General features: G+C 46.0%; 3 protein-coding genes across 10 annotated transcripts in view; 1 reads left to right on the top strand and 2 right to left on the bottom strand.

The window, feature by feature from the left end:
- Nucleotides 1-7,121, bottom strand: part of Cep70 (centrosomal protein 70) — a 30,476-nt gene extending 23,355 nt beyond the window's left edge. For 2 of the 5 annotated variants that reach the window (XM_090323607.1, XM_090323612.1), the window contains exons 1-5: nt 7,028-7,120; nt 4,195-4,297; nt 3,407-3,535; nt 2,784-2,874; nt 2,549-2,675 (exon numbers count right to left, since the gene is read on the bottom strand). In XM_090323607.1, the coding sequence (XP_090179733.1) occupies nt 2,549-2,675; nt 2,784-2,874; nt 3,407-3,535; nt 4,195-4,203 (356 nt within the window). In that variant the 5' untranslated portion in view covers nt 4,204-4,297; nt 7,028-7,120. Of the gene's footprint in view, nt 1-2,548; nt 2,676-2,783; nt 2,875-3,406; nt 3,536-4,194; nt 4,298-5,951; nt 6,026-7,027 lie in introns of those variants that run through there. The other 3 variants (XM_090323610.1, XM_090323609.1, XM_090323611.1) reach the window with 3 other exon arrangements.
- Nucleotides 7,122-7,343: 222 nt separating this feature from the next.
- Faim (Fas apoptotic inhibitory molecule) lies at nt 7,344-15,480 on the top strand. 4 transcript variants are annotated; one of them, XM_090323615.1, is made up of 7 exons: nt 7,344-7,689; nt 8,877-9,035; nt 13,167-13,254; nt 13,400-13,520; nt 13,828-14,056; nt 14,352-14,401; nt 15,026-15,480. In XM_090323615.1, exons 4-7 carry the CDS (start codon nt 13,401-13,403, stop codon nt 15,173-15,175), a joined length of 549 nt encoding a protein of 182 aa, XP_090179741.1. In that variant the 5' UTR covers nt 7,344-7,689; nt 8,877-9,035; nt 13,167-13,254; nt 13,400; the 3' UTR covers nt 15,176-15,480. The 4 variants fall into 4 exon arrangements, with proteins under 4 accessions (XP_090179741.1, XP_090179739.1, XP_090179740.1 ...); XM_090323613.1 differs by lacking the exon at nt 13,167-13,254 and adding an exon at nt 11,855-11,911; XM_090323614.1 differs by lacking the exon at nt 13,167-13,254.
- Nucleotides 15,481-17,639: 2,159 nt separating this feature from the next.
- The window catches only part of Pik3cb (phosphatidylinositol-4,5-bisphosphate 3-kinase catalytic subunit beta), a 59,062-nt gene continuing 52,554 nt past the window's right edge, over nt 17,640-24,147 (bottom strand). The window contains exons 20-24 of the mRNA XM_090323606.1: nt 23,275-23,442; nt 21,999-22,122; nt 20,584-20,729; nt 19,557-19,689; nt 17,640-19,122 (exon numbers count right to left, since the gene is read on the bottom strand). Of these exons, the coding sequence (XP_090179732.1) occupies nt 18,985-19,122; nt 19,557-19,689; nt 20,584-20,729; nt 21,999-22,122; nt 23,275-23,442 (709 nt within the window). The 3' untranslated portion in view covers nt 17,640-18,984. The remainder of the gene's footprint in view (nt 19,123-19,556; nt 19,690-20,583; nt 20,730-21,998; nt 22,123-23,274; nt 23,443-24,147) is intronic.

Genomic DNA, 24,147 nt, shown 5'->3' with positions numbered 1-24,147 from the left:
TCTCAAAGGTTTATTGCATTGTCTTAAGAAAAGCTAATTAGTAGGTTTGAATGTTTCCTATATCTCAAAGGTTTATCGCATTGTCTTAAGAAAAGCTGGTAAATATTTTTCTAGATCCTGAAATCTGCATTTTATTGCAAGGCATACAGCTGTTTACATTGTAAACATTGTATCCTGTTTAGCACAGAGGTGTTAGGGAATTTGGGATTTATTACTTTTAGTTAAAGTTTGGAAACATGTATTAGAGATTTCAATGTAAAATTGTTCATTAACGTCAGAAACTTTGCCTGTCTGTCTTTTCTTGCAAACTGACACTAGAAATCTGATGGTAAAGTGTGGATGTGATTAGTATTTTAAAGGAATGTTTAAAGGTTTATCTCCATGCAATTGGGTGTATTTTAAAAAAGGGAAGGAAACTTAAGTCCAGACTTAGGCTTTTGGTGCACTGATGTCTATAGTTCTTGCATTAGGGAAAAACTGTTATTTGAGTTTAAACTGTTGTTGGAGTTTTAGACAGCAATCTAAACTGCAAAAGAGCTCCTTTTTTCTAAAAGGCAAGAGGAGTGCCTTGGGCCCTAGGGGGCCTGAGGACAGAAGGAGTTCTTTGTGCCCTTAAAGGTTTTTCAATTGCAAATAAAGGCTAAGGTGTGAATTGTTTAAGCCAGTATCAGTAAAAGTTATTAAGAACATTGGAAATGGGTCTCTAAACAATATTTGAAAGTGAAGTTGTCTTAAATGTTTAAAGAAAGAGAAAAAAGGAAAATTAGGACTACCAAAATGATTGCTTTATTGCTATTTAGCCTGCTCTTATAAAGTCTCCTTATAGCAATTTCCAGCTGGCCCATGGAGAAGGACAGCAATCCTTATTCAGATGTAACTTTGGCTCTTACCAAGTTCCAGGTAAGATCATGCTTAGAGACTATTTCTGAGTTGACCACCTTGTTGCTTCTAATTGGAGTAACTTGGCCTTTTGTAGGACTCATTGATCTGAAAGCTGCAGTTTCCAGCCAGCCCGGGCAAAGCAAGGTCCCTGTGAGACTGTGGTGTCTAATCTGCCAGCAGAATGCTGAGGCAGAGTTGCTTTGGAGCTCAAAGTGGCAGAGTGCTAGCCTTGAGCTGGAGAGCTGAGGGACAGTACCCAGACCCCGAGTTCAAGTCCAGCAACCAAGCAAGTGAAATGCCCATGGGATGTTTATCCCTGTGTGGAGAGACACTACTGGGACAATGAAGTATCCAGATGCAGAAAGCCTCTGCATGGATGGCAGAGATGGTGTCACATCCTAGAGTCACTCGTGCTTGGCCATTCAATATTAATCAGAGCCGGGAGGTCATAGAATAGTTTGTAAGCATGCCTTACTAGTGCCCGTGCCTTTCATAACTGGGCAGGAACTTGTCAATCTTCTGTGATAGTGGGTAGTTTAAAGTCCTAATTGAGCGAAATTTTTATTTATTTATTTATTTATTTTTGACACCAGCCACAAATTCAGGAAAAGTTTGTGGATCTGAGGCTTGTGTCTTTATTAATCTGTTTGGATCTGACAACTGAAGCATTGTTAAGGTTGCAGAAATTTAGTTCCCCAGACAATCAAGAAAAAGCCTTTGCAAATGGGTGCTATGTAAGCTACACTATTGTAGCCAAAGATGGTTTGTGCAGTTGTTAAATGTTAAATATGATCTCCAGTTTGGAGCAAATTATTATTCCTGATATCTAATCCTTGCAATCCCTGATAAAACAGGCTAGGCTTCTTAAGGTCCCTGGTCAAGCACAGAGACAACGCCCTTGAGTCAGCTTGAAGAAGTCACAGAAGCTGAATCTCCGCCCATCAATCCCCTTTAGATGAAGGGACCAGTCATTTTTGGAAAGTGAGACAGGATAATTAGAGATATTAGAGATAGTGGAAAGAATAGAAATTGCACTTGTGTTTCTTTTAAAATAAAAATGGGGGATATGTCGGGAGCAAGAGTGGAATCAAACTGTACTTTGATTTGCATCAGATAATTGCTTGATTGTCTTATTGTTTTTTGGCCTTCTCTTGTTCTATTGATCTGAGATTTACCATATGAATGTAACCCCCAACAGTTCCCTGATTAACCATCTGGATGTAACATCTGGGAGTGCCCTGGTCTGGGGAGGGGATATAAGCTTTGAGTTGAGAATAAACGAGAGCTGCAGTTTTTGCCTGTGCTGCAGACCTCCCGGACCCGATGTGTTTGTCTCTCTTCTAATTTTTCCAGTCCCTGCCCCCTATTTCAGGAACCCCAATTTGCTGCCGGTAGGCCCCGGCAGTGCTGTGGCTCAATGGTAGAGCTCTAGCCTTGAGAAAGCCCAAGGACAGTGCTCGGGTCCCGAGTTCAAGCCCCAGGACTGGCCAAAAAAAAAAAAAAAAGCTCATCAACAGTATCCCAACCCCTGAGTCCCTGAGTTCAGGCCCCAGGACTGAGGTATCAGGAAAAAAAAAAACCAAAAACCCAATCTGTGTTTGAGCTATACCTTATACCCTAGGCTAGCATTTCTAGGTTACAAACAGTGGAAAGAGCCAGTTCTTACTTCAGATGCTGGTTGCAGTCTATGAGCTCTTGGATCATCTTCTGTTGCCTTGCTGTCTCCTCCATCAGCGCCTTCAAATTCTGCCTCATCCTCTGTGAGGACTGCTTATCAAAGACGATGAGATCTGCTTTTTAAACACAGAAAGCATATAAGTGAAAATGACTGTGAGGGAGGACTACTGTTTCAAAGAAAGAGCAGCTTTGGAACTTAAGGGACAAGCAGAGAAGGTCACTACCTTTAAGGTCTGTCCTCTTGACAAGACACAAAGGCTTCAGGCCATGTGTCATCAGCAGCGTGTTTATGCTTTCCCATTCTGCTTCTTCCAGCTACAATTACACGGAGAGAAAAAGAACTGACATGAAGGGAAATCTTCATATGACTTTCCTATGTTCTGAATGACGGATGTTCCGAGTAACAGAACCATTTCCTCCAAAAGGTTTTGTAAATGTAAGTTTTTATGGATATCTGCTAAAAATGAGAACAGATGCACTGTTAAGGAAAAGGCTGGATGTTCTTCCTTCTTAAATCTTCCTTCACAAGACTGTCAAAAGTAATAAGGATTTATTTTTCTTTTTCTTGGCAAAGCACTTGCTATGTAAGCATTCTACCTTTGAAAGCCCTTAGGCTTTCAGTATGTTTTTCAGATGGAGTCTCAAGTTTTTGCCTGGGTCCGTCTCAGACCTCAATCCTCAAACCTCCAACTACTCTCAAGTCCCTGAGATTGTAGACATGTACCAGGATACCCAGCTCAAAGAATCTCTTTTAACTGAAATGTAAGTTAAGTTTTTTACTTTTGTCAATCTGACTTTCTTTAGTACATACACTGAAAAATACTGGCTTGAAATATTTCAAGTTTACCTGTTTTTCTATCAGGAGTCTTTGTGACAACTGACTGGTATCCTGGTTATTGGGAGATGCTGGCGATTTACTTCTTACTTCTTTTGAAGAATTAGAAGTAGAGACTGGTAGTAAATAAATTTGAGTACCCTGAAGAAAAGCAAGCAAGCAAGAAAAAGAGAATTGTATTTCAAGGTGCCCACTGCTCTGGCATGGCTGGTTATTCCACTCCTGTGTGAAAGCTTCATGTATGATTCCCCAGATGGCTCAAGCTAAGATTGGTCTGGATGATCACTCTCCTACAACATTTCTCCCTGGAATAGCAAACATCCTAAGGTTTTACACATATACAGAATGAGAGACTATTTCATCTAGAACATGTGAAAAGGTTGTGACACTAATATGATTGTTTTCTTTTGGTAGCTACCACTCAAAATTACGAGAACCACGTCTAAACCCACAGTTACAGGTCATCTTCCAACTCAGTGGACTCCAAGGGTAAGGGAGTGCCATGTGAGAGGGCTGGGGTGTGGCACAGTGGCAAAGTGCTTGCCTAGCAAGTGCAACATACTATGTCCTGGGTTCCATCCCCAGTAGTTAGGCAGTCACTATCTCTAAGTAGACCAGGCGCTAGCCACCAAGAATTCAGACTGGCACACACAACAGAGTTCCACTATTGCAATCCTTCCCACACATACTATATTTTAACCCATACGTTTGTGTATATCTTCATCCAAGCCAGCACATAGGTATTTATAATTTAGATCTTAATTCCACATATTAGTTAAAAGGAATCACATTACAGATACCTCAGCCATTGTGTATTCCTCTTGCACTTAGTGTCTGGTTATTCAAGTTGATCTCAATGAAATGATCACTCAATGAATCTCATGTCAGAAACTGGATCTTCATCTAGGTTTCAAAAAAGATACAGACCAAAACCTTGAAATGTTTTAATCTGTTAGTGAGAATGGTTCTGTGTCATTCTCAGAGCAGGTATGCTTGGTACTGATAACCACTGAAACCTGAACACCTCCTGAGTGATGCCAAGGGCCCCTAACTGCCTGCCATTATAACCTCCCTCAGGGTCCCTTCTCCTGCTTCACTGAAACACTGGCTGGGTAAAAACCATCACTTTTTTTTTTTTTCTTCCAGTCCCGGAGCCTGATTTCAGGGCCTGAGTGCTGACTTTGGGCTTTCCCAAGGTTAGAGCTCTACTACTTGAGCCACAGTGCCACTTCCAGCTTTTTCTATGTATGTGGTACCAAGGAATCGAACCTGGATCTTCATGCATGCGAGGTGGGCACTCTACCACTAGGCTATGCTCCCAGCCCCCAAACGATCACTTCTGATTGTTCTTCTAAAGGTAGGTTATTCTGGCTTGTATAAGAAAGCATTCTCACAGACACAAACCATCCCCTGAACACCAAGGCCAGTGCAGCCTCGTTTGCATGTGTCATCAAGCCCTTCTTTTCAGAGGTCCATGCTGTGGTCTCTGAAACTCTTCTTTCTGGAGGGACTCACACCCAAATCTGTAAGTTTTCTGTAAAGTATGTATTTCCAGTTACTACAATAACTTAACATAATGCTTGCCAAGTCTCTATTAATGCCAATGTGCAAATAATTTATAGAACACAGAGACCAAATGCTTCCTGGGACCAGGGCAGATTCTATAGCTTTTTTTTTTTTTTTAATTATTACAAAGCTGACATACAGAGGGGTTAGATTCTCAAGTCAGGTACTGAGTATGTTTCTTTTGGGATAATGTCACCCCTTATTTCGCTCAGATGCTATAACTTTAATCCATGTCCTAAAACCTAAAGTAAGTATGGGAGTAGGGGTTGGGTATAGAAATTGTTTTGTTCAAGGTAAAGCTAAGTAAAACAAAAAAGTATAGATTCTAGAACTTTTCATGCTTCCCAAGAGTCATTAAATTCCTCCCTAAATGTCTGAAGATCTGCAACTCGTCATGTATATTAAAACTGTAAGGAGGGGCCAGGAGTTTGGCCTAGTGGTTAAAGTGCTTGCCTAGCATGCATGAAGACCCAGGTTCGATTCCTCAGTACCACATACATAGAAAAGAAAAAAAAGCCAGAAGTGGTGCTGAGGCTCAAGTGGTAGAGCTCTAGCCTTGAGAAAGTCCAAGGACAGTGCTCAGGCCCTGAGCTCAAGCCCAGGACTGGCAAAAACAAAAAAAACAAAACTGTAACGAGCTGTTTCATCACTTTTGGGAGAAAAAGTGGATATAATAAACCATGATTACCAACTGTTCTGTCTCAAGCGAGTCTCACTGAAATTTGTACATTTTCTCAAAAGTATTTCAAATTACTACAATAAATGAACATAACACTTTCAAAGCTACCGTGCAAAAATTCAGTTCTAAATGTGGAAATTAGAGTTCCAAATACAAAGCAAAACAAACTATCACATACACACACACAAAAAAAAACCCCAACAAGCAAAAATCTCACCCAAAATACTGCAACTTGCTGTTTAGCATTCATTACAAAGAACTGAACACCACAAACTAAGGGGGGGGATGGTATCTGAACGAAACCATTTTCACCTGGGGAGAAGTCACAACGGGAGGCTAGAACAAGGCTTCTCCTGCCTTGAAGCAAAAACTGCCCATCTCCAGCCAGTGAGTGATCTCGAAAAGGTGGACAAAGAAAACTGACATCTGCTTGACAATTAACATCCAAAATTAAACAAATAAGCAAGCAAGCAAAAAATGATGCAGACGGGGCTGGGGAGGTGTCTTAGTGGTGCAGTGCTTGGCTGGCATGCAAGGAGGCCCTGGGTTCGATTCCTCAGCACGCCGGAAGTGGCGCTGTGGCTCAAGGGGTGGAGTGGCAGACTTGAGCAAAAGGAACCCCAGGCCCAGAGGTCAAGCCCAGGACCGGGGGAATCCTCACTAAAATGGGTAACCCCGCAGCATTACAGGGTAATCATAATAAAGCAACAGCCGAGTCCTTCCAGCCGCCTGCCTGCCACTCCTCACCACACATCCACAGAACCAAAGCAGACACGCAACTCCCCGCCCCAATCCTTAGTAAACCGGAGACGGGGGGGGGGTCGTCTACCTACGCCCGCCCCCTCCACGACAGGCCGGGGACGCGAGGGGACCCGTGCAGGGCGGGCGGCGGGGAGAGGAGAGGCCGCCCGGCGGCTTCAGTCCTCACAATCACCGGGAAAGGCCACAGGAATTCACCACTTTTATTATCCGGACAAAGCCCACCCGGCTCCCCGGGCGCCAAACCGCCGACCCCGCCAGGCAGGCCGAGCGCCGCACCGGTGCGCGGCCCAGGGCCGGAAGTGGCGGGAAAGCCGGGCCCGGGGTGGGGGGGCGTCCGGGGGGGGGGGTCCGGAAAACGGCAGAGGGCTGTGTGAGGGGGGGGACGCTGACGAGGCTCCGAGCCGCACCCCCGACTGCGAGGCGAGTCTGGGGTACCCCGTGAGGAAACGCCCCTCACCCTCCGCCGTGGCCCTCCGCACCGGGGCGCGGCCGACCGGCCGCCGCGGGCTGACAGCGGGGCCCTGACGAGGCTCGGGACCTCCCCCACCCCAAAGGGAAGCCAGCGTGGGGACTCCCCCGAGAAAGCCTCGCACCCCCGCCACCGCGTCTCCCCGGGAAGCACTCACCTTCCACAGCCGCCGCCTCCCGCCCGCAGCCCGCCCAGCCTGGCCCCGCCCCGCCCCGCCCCGCCGCCGGGAGCCCCGCCTCCGCAACCGTTACGGGGACGGGGGGGGGGGGGGGCGACGGAGGCCGGCCAATCGAACCCGAGCGTGACGGCGGCTCGCCGCAGGTCGGCCACGCCCATCGCGGACGAGTCTCTCGGGCTTCATCAGGGAGGTTGGATCCGCCCACCAAGCCTTCCTATTGGCTCCGCTTGCAGGGCGGGGCTTAACACTTGATCGTCGACTGGCTGCCGCCGCTATAGGCCCGCGGCGCCGGAAGTGCGTGTTTCCGGGCTGCCGGTGGAACTTGAGAGCTGACTGAGCTGCTCGGGTGTCTCGGGCGCCTCTCCTTTCGCGGTAGGACCGTGGAGTCCTTGCCGTGGGGGAACCGGCCAGCATGTCCTTGACGTCCCAGGCCTGGGCTGTGCGACGGACCGGCTGACATTTGCAGGAACTGCCTTATATCCCTGTGTATGGCTGGCCTGTCCTCCCCGCCTGCTTTTTTTTTTTTTCCCCTCCGTGTTAGGCTCGGTCACCGGACTGCGGAGATGCCGACCAGGCCACGTGTAGTTCTGGACACGACACTGAAGATGCCCTAGGCTGAGCCTGATCAGGAAAAGAAAGAGGTGTGGAAGGGAAAGGGGTTAAACTAGTGACCGAAGCCTGCCCGAGGCCGGGCAACCCCAGCCTCCAGCCCGAGTCACCCGGGAAGCTGGACTGGAATCTCCGGGATGGGCTCCAGGCGTCTGGAGACCCCCCTCCCCACCAGACCCCTAACGTGACTCCACGGGGGGAGACATACAGGGGTGGTTCTAGACAGATTCGGTAAGATGACGGCCATCCCGAAGCACTTGCATGCCTCAGTTCTGTCAGCGCTCAGCAAACCCTATCGTAAACATATACTTCTTCCGTGAGGTGGTGAGCCGGTGGCTCACGCCTGTCATCCTAAGCTACTCATGAAACCCAGATCTGAGGATCACGGTTCGAAGCCAAGCCCGGGCAGGAGGGTCCTTGAGACTGTTCTTTCTCCTTAACCAGCGGGGCCGGGGGGGGGGGTGGGAAGCCACCCCGTCTTAAGGGGAAAATTTAAAAAATAAAGAAAAAAGCTCAGGGACAGCAAAGAGAAAGACACGGGGCGTGGCGGGGGAGAGCGCAAAGCGGGGGGCTTCGGCGTCCATGGAGCGGCGTTGGCAGCCCGAGCCGCGTTCGGATTTATTCGTGGCTTCAGGGCCAGCAGCGCCGGGTCTGGCTGGCCGGCTGGCTGGCTGGCTGGCTGGCGGCGCCGGGGCCGCGGGTGGGGTCCGTCCGGGGTTCCACGGGGCGCCCCGCCTCGCGCCGGCCTCGCCTTCCCGCGCGCTCGTGGCCTAGGGGATCGGAAGCAACCGGTGTCTTCCCGCGCCCCCATCCCCGCACAGGTGAGATCGCGGCCCCCACCCCCGCCCGCCCCCAAATCCCGGTTCCTCGCGGGGGGGGCCCGGGGGAGGGGTCGGGGCGGGGTCCGGCCGACTCCCGCTCCCCCTCACGGCCTCGGACCTGTTTGCACCCCGTTAAAGGTCAGACGGATGGCTGGAAGGTTCTGGGGAGACTGGAGGTGGGCTGTGCAAGTGGTTTCCCAGTGTGTGTGTGTACAGACTACGACATGTGTTTATGACATTGAGTTCACAACAGACATCTGTGTATGACAGACATTTCCCAATTACTCTGAGGAACAGAAAGGGGACAACTGGGGACAGGAACAGATGCGACCAGACCTCAAGAAACCCAGACCCGCGTGGAGCTTAGCGGTCTTTTATCTTTTTTCTTTTTTTGACAGCCTTGTAGATAGAGCTGGCCTGCACCTTCCAGTGGACCCACTGAATGTGTGGGGTGAGCTGGACCCTGGTGAGTCCTGCTGCCCCACCCCAGCCACTCCTCGGGAGGCTCCGGGCCAAACCACGCCAAACGCAAGATCCCCCCTCTCCACAAAAGTCAGGTATGATATGTACCTACCGGCCCAGCGCCGGTGAGGATTGTAAGTAGAATGGTACTTGTGGTCAGCCTGGGTAGAGAGTGAGACCTTACCTCAAAAATAACCACTGGGGGAAGGAGAGGGGAGGGAGGAAGGTAGAAGTGTGGCCTAAGTGGTGGGCTCAAAGCCCCAGTTTAAATCCCAGTACTGACAGAGTTTGTAGAGTAGGTTTTTAAATTTGCAGTAAAGATATATAATATAAATGTACCAGTTGTTGTTTTGGTGGGTTGTGGGGCTTGAACTCATGAGAGACCTGAGCCCTGTCCCTGAGCCTCAAGACTAGTGTTCTACCACTTGGGCCACGGCACCTTTTCGAGTGGTTAACTGGAGAGAAGAGTCTCACAGGGACTTTCCTGCCCAGGCTGGCTTCAGACCATGATGCTCAGATCTCATCCTCCTGAGTAGCTAGGATGACAGGCGTGAGCCACCAGAGCCTGGCAGATGTTCCAGCTTTAAGGGTCCATTTCCAAGCCTTAAGTACATGCACGCTGTTGTCCACCAGCATCATGTTCCAAAGCTGCCTGTGTACATCTGCATATGCCAGACATATAAGTGAAGCGGTTGGAGGTTCAAGGCCAGCTCAGGCAAAAAGTTAAACCACAATAAAAATAAACCAGGCATGGCAGTACACATCTGTGGCTATCTCTGTGGGAGGCCAAAGATCAGAATGCCATGGCACAAACCTGAGACCCTGTCTCAAAACATTACTGGTGCAGTGGCTCATGCCTGTAATTCTAGCTACTCAGGAGGCTGAGATCTGAGGATCGCAGTTCAAAGCCAGCCCAGGCACTAAAGTCCATAACACTCATCTCCAGTTAACCACCAGAAAACCAGAAGTGGCACTATGGCTCAAGGGATATGGCAGTTGCCTTGAGCTAAAGATTTCAAGTCCCACAACTGACAAAAAATAAATAAATAAAAAATGCTTGTTGAAATTGTTTTGGGGAGAAGGGGGAGATGAGAGAAGGTAGATGGTAGATGGAAGAGGGGGTGAAATCTATATTTGTAAACAAACGTGTGGAAATGTAACAGTTAATTTTTCCCCTCAACTGCTGAGTTAATGGATAAGATAAAAATAAGCAATAAAAAGACTGGTGGTATGATTCTAGTGGTAGAGTGCTGCTTAGCCAGTGTGAGGTCCTAAGCTCAAAATCTAGTGCTGTGAGAGAAAGAGAAAAACAAACAAAAAAAACCACCTAATATTTAGATAGTCTTTGAGAAATTGTTGAATGTATGCATAAAATGTTGAAGGCTTAAAGAAATCTGAAGTCCAACGTAATCTGGGGAACTTTATTCCAACTTTCTGTGCAGTCTTTCACACTTGTATATAAAAACTATTAGACTTAAGATGTTCCCTACTTTTCTCAAGGGGACTTGGTGATATTTGAAGTTTATGGCAGTGGAAAAAGAGGACCGTACTTTCAGATTTCAATACTGCATTGCTGAGGTTTCTAGAATCTCATAGAAAAAGTCCCCTCTGATTTATACAGGATGGTTTATCTAGTCTACATTACACTATTTGGCTTTTTCTCTTGCTGTGAATAGAATTTTTTCTTTTCATTTTTAATAGTTAAAGAATACTATCTCTATAAAAATCTGAGGGTTTTCTTTTCTTTTTTTTTTTTTCCTTTTTCGTCTGTTGTAGGGCTTGAACTCAGGGCCTGGGCACTGTCTCATTTGTTGAAGGCTAGCATTTTACCACTTTGAACCACAGGGCCACTTCTGGTTTTTGAGTGATTAATTGGAGATAAGAGTCTCAGGGGACTTACCTTGTCCAGGCTGGCTTTGAACTCTGATCCTCAGATCTTAGCCTCCTGAGTAGCTAGGATTACAGGCATGAACCACTGGCACCTGGCACAACCTTATAATTTGTGTGCATTCACTACAGGCACTACTGTGCTTGAGTGAGTGATCCAAGTTTGCTGTTAAAGAGCTAGCATTACACACTTGCTACTTCTTATAAATTCACCATTTCTTGGGGGTAGGAAGAATGTGAGGGATATTTAACCCTCTAGAATGCCTTACAAAGGTTGTGTGTCCCAAGCCATCATGTTTATCTTATCAGAGTTTTCTATGTTCCCCGAAGTGTGTCTCAAATCTTTGGGGATTTGAGAAGCACAGAACCCAGAGGATCTGTTAAGAGTATTTGCAGCCCTGAGATGATGCAATATTTGAAATGAGTTAGAAATTTACTCCCTACTTTTAAGAAATTATACCCAGACACTAGTGGCTCATCCTAGCTACTCAGGAGGCAAGTCCAAAGTACTGCCAAAATGAAATGAGAGAAAAAGGAGAGGGGAGGAAAGGAGTGAGAAAAATGGGAGGAATTGTTATAAACCCATAAACCCATGACATGGAGAAATGGAGTTAGTTGCAGGGCACTGGTGGCTCATGCTTGTAATCCTAGCTACTCAGGAGCCTGAAAACTGAGGACTGTGTTCAAAGCCAGCCTACGCAGGAATGTCTGTGTCTGTGAGACTGTTATCTCTAGTGACATAAGCAGCAAGCCAAAAGTGGTGCTGTGGCTCAAAGTGCTCAGTACCCAGGCCCTGAGTTCAAGCCCCATGACTTGAGGGAAAAAAAAGCTGACTGAACTTCTCTGAAAATTAAGATAGCAATTCTATTGTATGTAAAAGCCATTTCTTCAGAAACTGCATGCCATTTGAGGCCAGGATTGCAACGTTAGAGAAACTCTTTGTAGATGTCTTTCTCTGCTCCCAATCTTCCTTTGCTGCATTTCTGCTTTTTATGTTTTCCTTTCCTGCCTGCTAATTGGATTAAAGACTTTTGCCAACTATGGCCTCTGGAGGCGACAGTCCCATCTTTGAAGATGATGAAAGGTAAATGACTTGCTTTGCCTGCCTTGGACAGTTTTAAGGTTATCTTGCGAAGGACATACTTTGTAGGACAAGGTGCGATTTTGCCATCCAGAGCAGGAAAGGTGCCTGCCGACTGGAGGTAGTCACCATCCAGGCTTCCTTTGCCAGGGATGTGGGTCTGCTGGTCCCTAGGCACAAAACTCTTGGCTATTACTCCAGAATGAAGCCAAATCCAATTGCCATCTCTGATTTAGATACCGGAAATCGATCAGAAGGAACATTAAGCCAAGCATTGATGTTGATGCCTGTAATCCCAGCTATTCAGGAGGCTGAGGTCTGAAGATAAAAGCCAGCCCAGGCAGTAAAGTCTGTGAGAATCTTTATTTCCAGTTAACCAGCAAAAAGCCAGAAGCAGAGCTGTGGCTCAAGTGGTAGAGTGCCAATGAAAATGCTCAGGAACCGGGCCCAGGACCTGAGTTCAAGCCCTAGAATCACAGAGGGGGGCGCGCGCGCACACACGCGCCCACACACACACACACACACGCACACGCACAGTTTAAACTGCTCCAGAAACTCTTGACAAAGCAGTATCCTTTGTTTTAAAATTAGATTTCCTGGGCCAGGAGTTTGGCCTAGTGGTAGAGTGCTTGCCTAGCATGCACAAAGACCCAGGTTCGATTCCTTGGTACCACATACATAGAAAAAAGTTGGAAGTGGTGCTGAGGCTCAAGTGGTAGAGCTTTAGCCTTGAGAAAGCCTAAGGACGGCTCAGGCCCTGAGCTCAAGCCCAGGACAGACAAAAAACAAAAACTAATAATAAAATAAATAAGGGTATCAATGTATGTGAATTAATGCACCTTCTATCTGGCGAATATAATGTAACCCTTCTATTAATTACAATAAAAATATATGAAAAAAAATAAAATTAGATTTCCTATAATAATCTTCAGTATTACTAACTTGTATTTTTTTTTACCTAATTTCTAGGATATTTGCTTCCATAGTTGGTTTTTCTTCAGTTCCAGTATAATAAATTAGAACTTTGTTTTTGTTACAATGAATCCCCAGTGATTAGTTTTAAGTATGAAAAATTCAGAGAGGTCTTGTTTTGAAAGTGATCAGATCTAAAATAAACAAAGCCAAACCACTGAGTTCTGAGTTTTTCAATGGGGTGAGGTGGGTTAAGGAAATTGGAGACTTTTTAAGACTCCTGTACAAAACTACAACCAAGCCAAGAGTGCTCTGCAGGATGAACTGATATTCTTAATCCTCTTAGCACTAAGGTGACTTTGGAATTACTCCGCTGCATACTCCCACAGTTGGCTCGTGAGGAAATTAAGAAGGAGAAAACAGTTCCATAGTCTGTGAGTAGGATTTCTTAGCAAATACCGACTGCTTCACTATCATGTAATCTCAGGGCCTTTAAAGAAGGCTGACATTTTATCTTGGAGTGGTTGTTCTCACGCTCTTTTGGACTGTGATAAAAATGGCTTTTGTGTCTTCCCACAGCATGGAAAAAATGACAGATCTTGTAGCTGTCTGGGATGTGGCTTTAAGTGATGGAATCCACAAGATTGAATTCGAACACGGGACCACATCAGGAAAACGAGTAGTGTATGTAGATGGGAAGGTAGGAAACAGTAGCCTTGGGCCACTCCGTACGGGAACTTGGGTTTTTCTGACTGTGGTTGTCCTTAGGATTTTGGCCTATGTTATTTACTAGACAAAGCAAGCTCATAATAGGTGTAGAACTCAAGACAATCGGATGTAGAATACTTAAGCTTAAAATGACTTTTTTCTAGAACCCTGACATGAATTAATAAAAAGACCTTTGCTCACTGAACTTTTAACAGTACTTCTGTACTTTTTCTTGAGATTGTATGCCATTTCTAATATCAAATATTATATTCACCTTCATATTTTACGTGTTTACGCAGGAAAAGATAAGAAAAGAATGGATGTTTAAGTTGGTGGGCAAAGAAACGTTCACAGTTGGAGCTGCAGAGACCAAAGCCACCATAAACATTGATGCCGTCACTGGCTTTGCTTATGAATATACCCTAGAAATTAACGGGAAGAGCCTCAAGAAGTACATGGAGAACAGATCAAAGACCACCAACACGTGGGTGATGCACTTGGATGGTCAGGACTTCCGAGTTGTTCTGGGTAAGTCAGCATTCATTGTATAGAATTGAATGGCATGTCAGTCCTGGGTCATGTACTCAAGGACTGGTTGCTGTCCTTTAACTTGTTGACTCAAGAATGGCATTCTACAAACTTAAACCACAGCCCTGCTTTTACCGTTGGAGATAAAAATCTCATGGGCGCTTTAGAAAAAAATTTTTAAGAGTTTAATGGAATTTAGAATACAGCGTGTCAAGTGTTTCCAAAAATGAGGAAATAGAAGTTGATTTTTATGATCTTTAAATCCTAACTTCCGAAATGTATGCTACTATTGCAGAAAAAGACACTATGGATGTTTGGTGCAATGGAAAGCAAATGGAAACAGCAGTAAGTGGGCCTTTTCATTGTCCTTAAAATAATCATTTAGACGTTGACTGAGAAATTGCTGCTTTTGTCTTGTTTGTATAGTGTATCCCAGGTTGGTCTGGAACTCGTGTTCTTCCAGAGTGCTAAGTTACAGATGCGTTCCATCATGCCCAGCTTCTAATTCTGGAGTTTTGGATAATGAAAGATTAAATATTCCTGACTCCAACCCCAGGCACCCTTTGGTTCAAACCGATACTCCCAGCTAGCTACTCAGGAGGGTGAGATCAGAGGATTGCAGTTCAATGCCAGTACAGACAGGAAAATCTGCGAAACTCTTATCTCCAATAAACTCCTTAGAAAAGGCAGGAAGTGGAGCTATGTATGGCTCAAGTGGTAGAGTGCTCACCTTGAGGAAGCCCAAGGATAGTGCTCAGGTCCTGAGTTCAAGCCCCAGGACAGGCAAAAAAAAACACACAAAAAAAACAAAAAAAACTTTTGAATTCCTCATAAAGATGTAAAGTGCATCCAATACAAGCCTCAGGTCCCAAGCTTGCAAAAGCTTCACATTCAGCTCGGTGGTGTTCATGCTGTAGACAGATGTTGATAGGGCACTCCCTGATGCCTTTCCTGTGCTATATGTCGCAGGGCGAGTTTGTGGATGACGGGACTGAAACACACTTCAGCCTTGGGGAACACGACTGTTACATAAAGGCAGTGAGCAGTGGGAAGCGGAGAGAGGGCATTGTCCACACCCTTGTGGTGGACAACAGAGAAATCCCGGAGACTCCTGAGTGACCACTCTTCATAAACTGTCCTCTGAAGAAGCCAAGGTCAGGACTTGTTAATGACTGTGCTAATTAAATAGGTCCCACAGGTACTTCTCAGTACATTTAATCTGCAACTTTTTTTTTTTTCCAAGTCATTTGAAACTAACATTCCAAGGGGTCAAGGGGAAAAAAAAATTATGTGCAATCATAGCAATTGCCACTTATTTTTTAAATAATGTAAAGTGTTTAAAAGCCAAATGGAAAATAAGGCAGACCACAATCACTAGCATTTCACAAACAGTAGGTTTTATTATAATAAACTGTGAAATAAAATTGGTGGTTTGGTATGTGTTCCTTGGATGGGTACAGGCTCTGGTGATTCACCTGCGCAGATTGAGAGCACTTGGCTTCTGAACTAGGGAGAACTGAGACATGTTTTCTGTCTGGAAGCATTATCAATTAGACATCAGAATAGAAGTATGGTTTTTCTTCTGTTTAAAAATAAATAAATGGGGGCCAGGAGTTTGGTCTAGTGGTAGAGTGCTTGCCTAGCATGTACGAAGATCTGGGTTCAACTCCTCAGTACCACATACATTTAAAAAAAAAAAAGCCGGGAGCTGAGGTTCAAGTGGTAGAGCTCTAGCCTTGAGGAAAGTCCAAGGACAGTGCTCAGGCCCTGAGTTCAAGCTCAGGACTGGCAAAAAAAAAAACAAACTTAAAATAAATAAATAAATAAATGGACTGGGTGTTTGGCCTAATGGTAGAGTGCTCGCTTCGCATGCACAAAGACCACATACATAGAAAAAGCCAGAAATGGTGCTGTGGCTCAAGTGGTAGAGCACTAGCCTTGAGAAAGCCCAAGGACAGTGTTCAAGCCCTAAGTTCAAGTCCCAGGACTGGCAAATCATAAATAAGATCTATTCTTTTTTAAAAAGTCATATAATCTTTAGACTCTGTAACTAAATCATTAAACAATAAATAGAATGATGTAGTTATATGAACCTAAAAAAGACTTCATGGGGGGTGGGAATATAGCTTAGTGGTAGAGTACTTGCCTAGCATGGATGAAACCTTGGGTTTGATTCCTCAGTACCCCACAAACAGCCAGAAGTATAGCTGTAGAAGAGTGCTAGCCTTGACCTCAGAGAGGCTCAGAGACAGTGCCCAGGCCCTGAGATCAAGCTCCAGGACTGGAGAGGGAAAAAAAAAACAAAAAGACTTAGTGGCTGCTGTGTGTCTCCTGAAATCTATAGGAAAGATAATCTCATTTAATTCTGGGATGTACAAATTATTATTTTTTATATTCAAACTTAACTAGTAAATAGTACACAGCCATACCTGAATTGCCCTATCTTAGTAAAATACAAAGCACACCAGGTTGTATATTCTACCACAGCAGAAAGGTGGTTCTTATCCATCAAGAAGACACTAGTAAAGCCAGAAGTCTGTGGCTCACGCCTGTAATCCTAACTACTCAGGAGACTGAGATCTGAAGATCACAATATGAAGCCAGCCTGGGCAGGAAAGTCCATGAAATGCCAGTTAACCACCAAAATGTTGGATTGAGGCTGTGGCTCAAGTGATAGAGCATAAAAGTTCAAGGACAGCCCCTAGGACCTGAGTTCAAGCCCCAAGAATGGCAAAAAAACAAAATTTAAACATAGCAGCAGGCCAGATGTGGTGGCACACACCTGTCACCCAAGCACCTGGAGGCTGAGGTAGAGAGACTGAAAGTTCAAGGCTGGCCTGGGTTACACAGCAAGACCCTGTCAGAAAACAAAGTATTCATCGAGACATAGACAGCTCTGTGGTTGATAACACACCCATCCTTATAAAATTTCTCAGCAGTTTAGGGTCTGAGAACACAATTGGGATAATCAGGTCCTGCTAAATTCATTTCCCTCTTGTTCTCAAGGACACATTTCCCTGTCCTGGCATGGATTTACCAAGGCCATCCTTTGGACTATGGAGGCACCTCCTTCCTTTTCTCCTCCTTCCCCCCGAAACAATGGTTCCTCTTCCTCTGGTAACACGCTCTACTTTCCAGACCATCAGCCTATGACCTGCTGCATGTAAGGCGAGTTGTTGGTAGACAGGCCAGCCCTCCTATAGTCTCATTCCTGGAATGCTGGAAGGGAAAGTTCAGAGCCAACCTCTCGCTGCAGCTGCCACATCCAAGAGTGGCTGGCCTGCTCTGAGCATCTGCCCTATGGAAGAGAGCACCAAGTAACTAACAGCCATCTCCACACCTCCGGTTCCCATGGGACTCTAGGAAGTCCCCTGCCACGTGCCTGAGGGATCTCAGAAGCAAGGGCAGGGTCAGGGGGGAGCCCTGTGCCTCCGCCTGCTCCTCAGGTCAGTTTGTCTAATGACTCGGCCATTTCTCAGGAACTCTAGCCGGTTCCGAAGACCTGTATTGCTCATAAAGAAGAGGCTCACGTGTCCCCGAACAGCCAAAACCAACTCCCATTTATTTGACTGAGAACATTAAGAAGGACAACAAAATTAAACAATCTTTTAATAAAATTCCTGTAGAAAACTCAGTCACAGGGCAACCACTCAGTGGTCTGTCTCACATCCCTGAGGACTGAGAGCTCCCAATATTCTTTGGAGAATAAGCAGTAGTTGTGCTGGATCTTACCAGCCTCCAGAAAGAGCATTCATTACACATTCAACCAGTGTTCCTATTGCACAGAAACATTATTTGCCACCTAGCACCCTAACTTTATGGTACCTCAACAAATAAATTAAAAGATTTCTTTGTGGCATGAAACCATTCAATTTGAACTAACATCATTGAAAAAAATCACATTATTACAAGTTTTAATAAATACAGTAAGAGGCTGGCACTACTAAAATAAAATACTGGATTTTAGGTCTGGAGTTGATTCCATAAATAGGTTCCTTTTCATTGCTTGCTTTTCTTGCATATGTCTGTATTCAGTTCTAGGAAGCAACCTCTTTCCTAGATACCGGGTAAAAATCTGTATTGATAGGCGCCTCATTACAGAAGCAGCTGGAAGAACTGGATCGCACAGTTAAAACTGAAAGGTAACAAGACAAAGTTCTGCTTTTTGTCAAACCTTAAATCAGGCTGGAGCATACCAAAGAAACATCTTTTTTTTTTTTTGTACAGAACTCCCACTAGAAATCTTATAAATATATTTATATATGCAGCATATTTATATCTCTATATATTATATATTATATCTGCCTCACCCATAGATTTTTTTCAGCAAGTCTGGCTTGGAAGGATGCTATCAGGGAAGATAAATATTAACAAAATTAATCAGTTTCCACAGGTTTTAAAAGATTTCTTTTGAAAAATAATCTTAAATTCAAATGGTATTATAATTTGTACTCTACACAATTTAAAAAGGGAAGGAAGATACCTTTTTTTGAGGCTTCACTGGAAGCAAGCACAGCCCAGGCCCAGTGTGGATGGGTTGTTGACTAAGTAGTAATGCGTGGCACGACACTGAAAAGAAGTATTTACACTTTTCCTGTAAAGTACCAAAAGGTTAAAAAAACAAACAAACAAGAGACCTCAGCTGGGCCCAGGGCATTCCTTGGCGTGCAGTTTCAGCAGGAAATGATGGTCGTCACTTGGACAGGACTCATGATGAGCTGGGGGCATTCAGAGCAGGCCAGATGAGGGGGAGGGCAGCAGGACTCTTCCGAGTTCTGGGGGAGTGGGGTTCTTGTTCTTAATGTAATGCTGGAGTTCAGGATTCTGTTCCCTTTATCACATCTCTGGGCAGGGTCGGGTTCAATTCAGTGCGAGTGCAAAATGAGGAGGAAAGCCGACTAGCAGAGATTAGGAGCACGGAGGCGTGGTTAGGACCTGTAATCTTTGCGGACCGTGTGGGCCATCCAGTTTACTTTGGTGGTCCAGCTTTCCCTGAGCGCCTCATCAAATTTCTGCTTAAATTGTTTCAGTGCTTCTTCTTCACTCTTCCCCAAGGCAAGAGAGTCCTGAAAGTGAAAGGGAAAAGCCCCGCTGTTAGAGGATGGATCCTTAGGGGAGACCTGCACACACCTGCATGGCATCTCCAGGTGGCTGACTCAGCCACGACTCCCCAGCCGCCATCAAGCACAGTACTTTGTGGCTGAGGAATGTGCACCAAGTGGCCTGAAAATGAGGCCTTGTCATGGATAAAATCTGCTTCTCCGCACTGCTAGATATTCAATATTCTCCCTGGCCTGCAAACGGCCTGGGAATGGAAGACAAGTTGGGGAGGGTGGGTCAGCAGCCAGGTCACAAGCTCCTCCTTCATTCCAGCTCTCCAGGTTCTCTTCCCTTCCCTAAAACCCCCTCGTGGAAAATAACCTTCCTCCTCTCCCGTGAAACAGGTGGCCCTAACTAAGCTCCACACACACAACGCCAGGGACCGAGGTGGGCGGTGTACCTTAAGATATTGTATGTCCTTGACCGACGTGAGCTCAGGAAGGCCGGCGGTCAGCATCAGGGCAAAGAGGGTGATGAAAAGATTGCCATGCCGCCTCAGGATCAGGTATGCATCCTCACAGCACTGGCGGAACCTGGGCAAGGCGCACGAGAAAGGGAATCAGGCTCACATCTGCACTGACCTCAAGCTTCGGTTCTGATGCCGACTCTGGGAAACAGGACTGAGATCCAGTGATTAAGCTCTCTAACCCCACACACATCTTTCCAGAAGCTAAACTAAGTTGGAACTGTAAGATAGGGCCATGCAACAGCCTAGGCTTTCCACTTTCCATGCAGTATGAGAACTGCCTCTCCAACAAGATGTGCGCTCCGAACACTCTGGGCTTTGCACATGTGCTGACTCCAGATGCTAAACCCCCAAGTCATGCTGATCCTTCTGGGTGGCTTCTCCCTGTCAACCCACTCTTCTTCAAGATGATAGCTTCCAACAGAGCCATCCCAACCCTACCAAAGGATTCTGCCAGAGAAAACTAGCCCCAGAGATGCACATTCTCCGCCAATCTGGGCAAGGGACAATGGCACTTGTTTGTGGGCACCTAGTATATTTTGGCCATGGGACATGTATCCCCAGTTACCATAGTAGGCCTGAAAGTTCATTATTTCTGTCTATGTTTTAAGATACAGAAGCAGGAGGAAGACAAGTAGCATATGTGGATATACGGGTGTCCACAATGCCTGTCCTGCAAACCAGGCCCCTGCTGCTGTCTGCACAGCGGAAGCCGTGTGCTCACGCCAGCGCTGTAGTGCATAGTGGCTTCACAGATGGCTGTGGCACAGGAAGAAGACTGCATGGACTACTGGTTATCACCCGGGAGCTCAGTTCCAATCTCTGGCGTTTTCTCCCTCCTAGCACTTCTGAATCTGACAGGTACCTCTGGCCCCTAAGCCCTCTGCTGTGAACTGAGTATCGACCAGGTCAGACATGAGAGTGTCAGGCGCGTTTACCTTGATGTGAGGACAACACTCACCGGCCAAATTTTTCCGTGTTTCCTGTCTTTCCTTGTTGAATGACATGAATAAAGTCGTAAGTGAGAATAAAAGGCACGCGCTCCCTTTTAATGCCAAACTTGGATTTGAAGTTTCCAAGGATGTGTCCGAAGTCGATGTGGAAAAGCTGAAGAACAGACAGGCCTTACTTTCCTCACTGTTCCGCTGGTGTGGACTGTTTCCACTGGCCCACGTGAGGCCACTCGCCCCCTATTTTGTGATCTGTGTTTCTACATGGTTCTCTGTAATAATCCTGGGCTTAAGCTGAATACTCTGGGAAAGGAGAATCTTTAAGAAGAAAAATGCATCTAACACAGGGTTTCCATTCTCTCAGCTTAGCCACAGTCCCATCTCCAGGTGGCCCCTAGCTCTCTGCTGTCCCTTTCCTGTCGCCACTGACTTCTTGGGGTTTACATGTTTGTTCCTGTTTCTCACTATTCCTTTTGAGAGGTGTCAGGAACAAACACAGATAAGCAGAAGTGATCCCTCCAAGTCACCAGAACTTGGAATGCTTTTTTTGTGCGTGTGTGTGTGTATGACAATCCTAGAGCTTGAATCAGGGCGTGGGCACTGCCCCTGAGTTCTTCTTGCTCAGGTGCTCTCCCACTTTGAGCCACAGTGCCACCTCGTTTTCTGGTGGTTAATTGGAGATGAGAGTCTCACATTTGAACTGTGATTCTCAAGATCTCAGCCTTTTTTGTTTGTTTTTTGCAAAGTCATGGGACTTAAACTCTGGGCCTGGGCGCTGTCCCTGAGCTCTTCAGCTCAAGGACACCTCCCTATCCCTTGAGCCACAGCACCAATTCTGGGTTTCTGGTGATTAATTGGAGATGAGCCTCACAGACTTTTTAGTGCCTAGACTGGCTTTTAACTGGGATCCTCAGATCTCAGCCTCCTGAGTAGCTAGGATTACAGGCAGGAGCCACAGCACCTGGCTAGATCTCAGCTTCTTAAGAGGCTCTCACTGAGATTATGGGCCTGAGCCACTAGCACCCACCTCCAACATTTTTTTTTTTTTGGCACTGCTTTTCTATATATTTAACTTCTTATTTTATTGATTAAGGGAGACAGAATGTTACTATGGAGCACAGGTTGGCCTCAAACTCACAATCGTCATTCCTCACCTTCCCAGCCTCCCAAGGTGCTGAGAATAAAGACATTTATCACTATGCCTAGCCCCCAAGCAGTTCCTTCTACTGAAAGAATAGGACATTTTTAAATAACCACAGTACTCCCCCCACCAATTTTAAAACACTCAAGTAACCACACTTAAGTAAACAAATGCACAGGCAAAGCACTGTGGTATATGAAACAAGAGCCTGCAACAAATGGAGGGAAATCAGAGACAGGACTTGACCATGACGGAGGTGTAGGCAGATCCCGCACTGTAGCTTACCTGACCGGTTTTTTTCACCATGATATTGTCACTGTGTCTGTCACCAATGCCCAGGACATAAGAAGCTACACAGTAGCCAGCACAGGACAGAGTAAATTCCTCAATTGCTCGATCCAGGTCATCCCTGAAACAAAAGAGAAAGTGGAAGTGACCAAGGTACTCAGCCTTGAGTATTCGGGATAAGGCTGACCGCACCATTCCCCCAGTAACTGGGAACTCCCAACACTGAATTGCCAAGGCCACAGGGCTGTGCTTGTGAGGTTGGCCAAGGAGCCCAGGTAACTGAGCTGGGCTTGAGTAACTGAGCCTCAGCCATTTAAATTCCCTTTTCTGGGGCACAGAGGCCAAGGTCACATGCAGGTGGTGAGAAGCACCAGTGGCCTGTGCTAGTCACGCTGGGCTTGGAAGCATTTCTGTCGGCTCTTTCCTCAGAGTAGAATCCCATGTGGAAGGGTCAGGGGCTGGGGCCCCAGCCATGTATGTAAACGACTTCAACTAGAAGTGACTAATTAAGCTCTTGGGAGAAAAAGCCTCAAGACCAAAACTGGGAAACTGACTCTCAGATCCAAGTCCTTCGAGACTTGCCAATGACAAACTCGGAATCTGACTCTTAAATACCTTGCCCTAAATCCTTGCAACAGCACTCCCTTTCACCCCAAAATTGCTTCATGCTGTACTTCTCCAACATCCTAACTGCAAAGCAACACAATTCTACATAAACATTTTGCTTTCTGCTTGGAGAGACCAGAGGCCACAAACTTATTTACTTCTATTATATAGTTAACCAATGAGAAGTTACACACTCCCATAACGAAAACCTTATGCTATCTCTAAAATATGTTCATTCCTAGGCTGCATTTTATTGTGGGCATTTTTTTTTTTTTGGTCAGTCGTGGGACTTGAACCCTGGGCCTGAGTGTTGTCCCTGAGCTCTTCAGCTCAAGGCTATTGCCTTACCCCTGGAGCCACAGCACCACTTCCAGTTTTCTAGTGATTAACTGGAGATAAGAGTCTCACGTTTTTTAGTGCCTAGGCCGACTTTGAACCATGGTCCTCAGATCTCAGCCTCCTGAGTAGCTAGGATTATAGGTGTGAGCCACTGTACCTGGCTCTTATTGTGGGCATTCTAAGAATGGTTGCGAGGAACGTGGAAGTCAGTCATGAGAGAGCACAGATGCTAGGAAGGCTGCCATGTCCTTGCAGACACTATCACTTCTGCTCTCCTACTGAGTGGGCAGCCATTGCCTGGCTGTATGGGGAAGAAGTGGCAACTGACCCGGAATTGTACTCTTTAAGCCAGTTGAGAAGGGCATCTTTGTTGAAGGCCGCGGCGGCGGCCACGTTGCTACTGTTGAGCTGAATGTCAGCGATGGTTTCTGAGGTGCTTACCACCTCGATGAGGCCTGAGCGATCTCCAGTTGCCAAACAGCCATACGGCAACATCCTGAAAGGGAAAAACAGGCGTCAAGAACCATGCTGCTTTTGAAGAAGGAAAGAGTAAGTCACTAGGGTCTTCCCTTTGATCACTGAAGCAGTTTTGTCATTACTGACACCCTTGCAGCACACATTAACGTGCTTGTGCCATAGGGAACATACAAGTTCTTCTCCTAATAGGAATAATTCACAAGAATTCCAGAGCACCCACGACATGTGTCACTTGCTACATAGTTATTTACAGAAGCTTTCTATTTACGCGTGTGGATGGACAGAAGCATGGGAGAGGAAAGGGTGCATACCCATAATGCTAATACTCAGAGAGCTGAAGCAGGAGGGATCCCTGAGTTGAAGGCTAGCCTGGGACACAGTGAGATGAGACACACTTTTGACTAAGTGAGATATATGCCTGAGGATGGAAACTTTAAAAACCAGCCTTGGGGGCTGGGAGTTTGGCCCAGTGGTAGAGTGCTTGCCTAGCATGCATGAAGATCTGGGTTCAATTCCTCAGTACCACATACATAGAAAAAGCCAGAAATGGTGGTGTTGCTCAAGTGGTAGAGCTCTAGCCCAGGACAGTGCTCAAGCCCTGAGTTCAAGCCCCAGTACTGGCAAAAAAACAAAAACCAAAAAAAAAACCAAACCAGCCTTGGCCACACAGTGAGATTCTCTAAAACAAAAACAAACAAACAAAAAACACCAGAAGAATTTCTTT

Source organism: Megascapheus bottae, chromosome 32 (genome assembly GCF_031878675.1).
Source record: "Megascapheus bottae isolate mThoBot1 chromosome 32, mThoBot2.hap1, whole genome shotgun sequence".
NCBI lineage: Eukaryota > Metazoa > Chordata > Mammalia > Rodentia > Geomyidae > Megascapheus > Megascapheus bottae.
Note: the sequence above shows the minus strand (reverse complement) of the source record. Positions and strands in the feature narration are given on the sequence as shown.

Excerpts from the sequence above, each read along its gene's own strand:
- Faim (XM_090323613.1), top strand. The coding sequence starts at position 11,868 with ATGGCCTCTGGAGGCGACAGTCCCATCTTTGAAGATGATGAAAG. Across the intron at positions 11,912-13,399 it reads ATCTTTGAAGATGATGAAAG|CATGGAAAAAATGACAGATC; the intron begins GTAAATGACTTG and ends GTCTTCCCACAG. Across the intron at positions 14,402-15,025 it reads GAAAGCAAATGGAAACAGCA|GGCGAGTTTGTGGATGACGG; the intron begins GTAAGTGGGCCT and ends TATATGTCGCAG.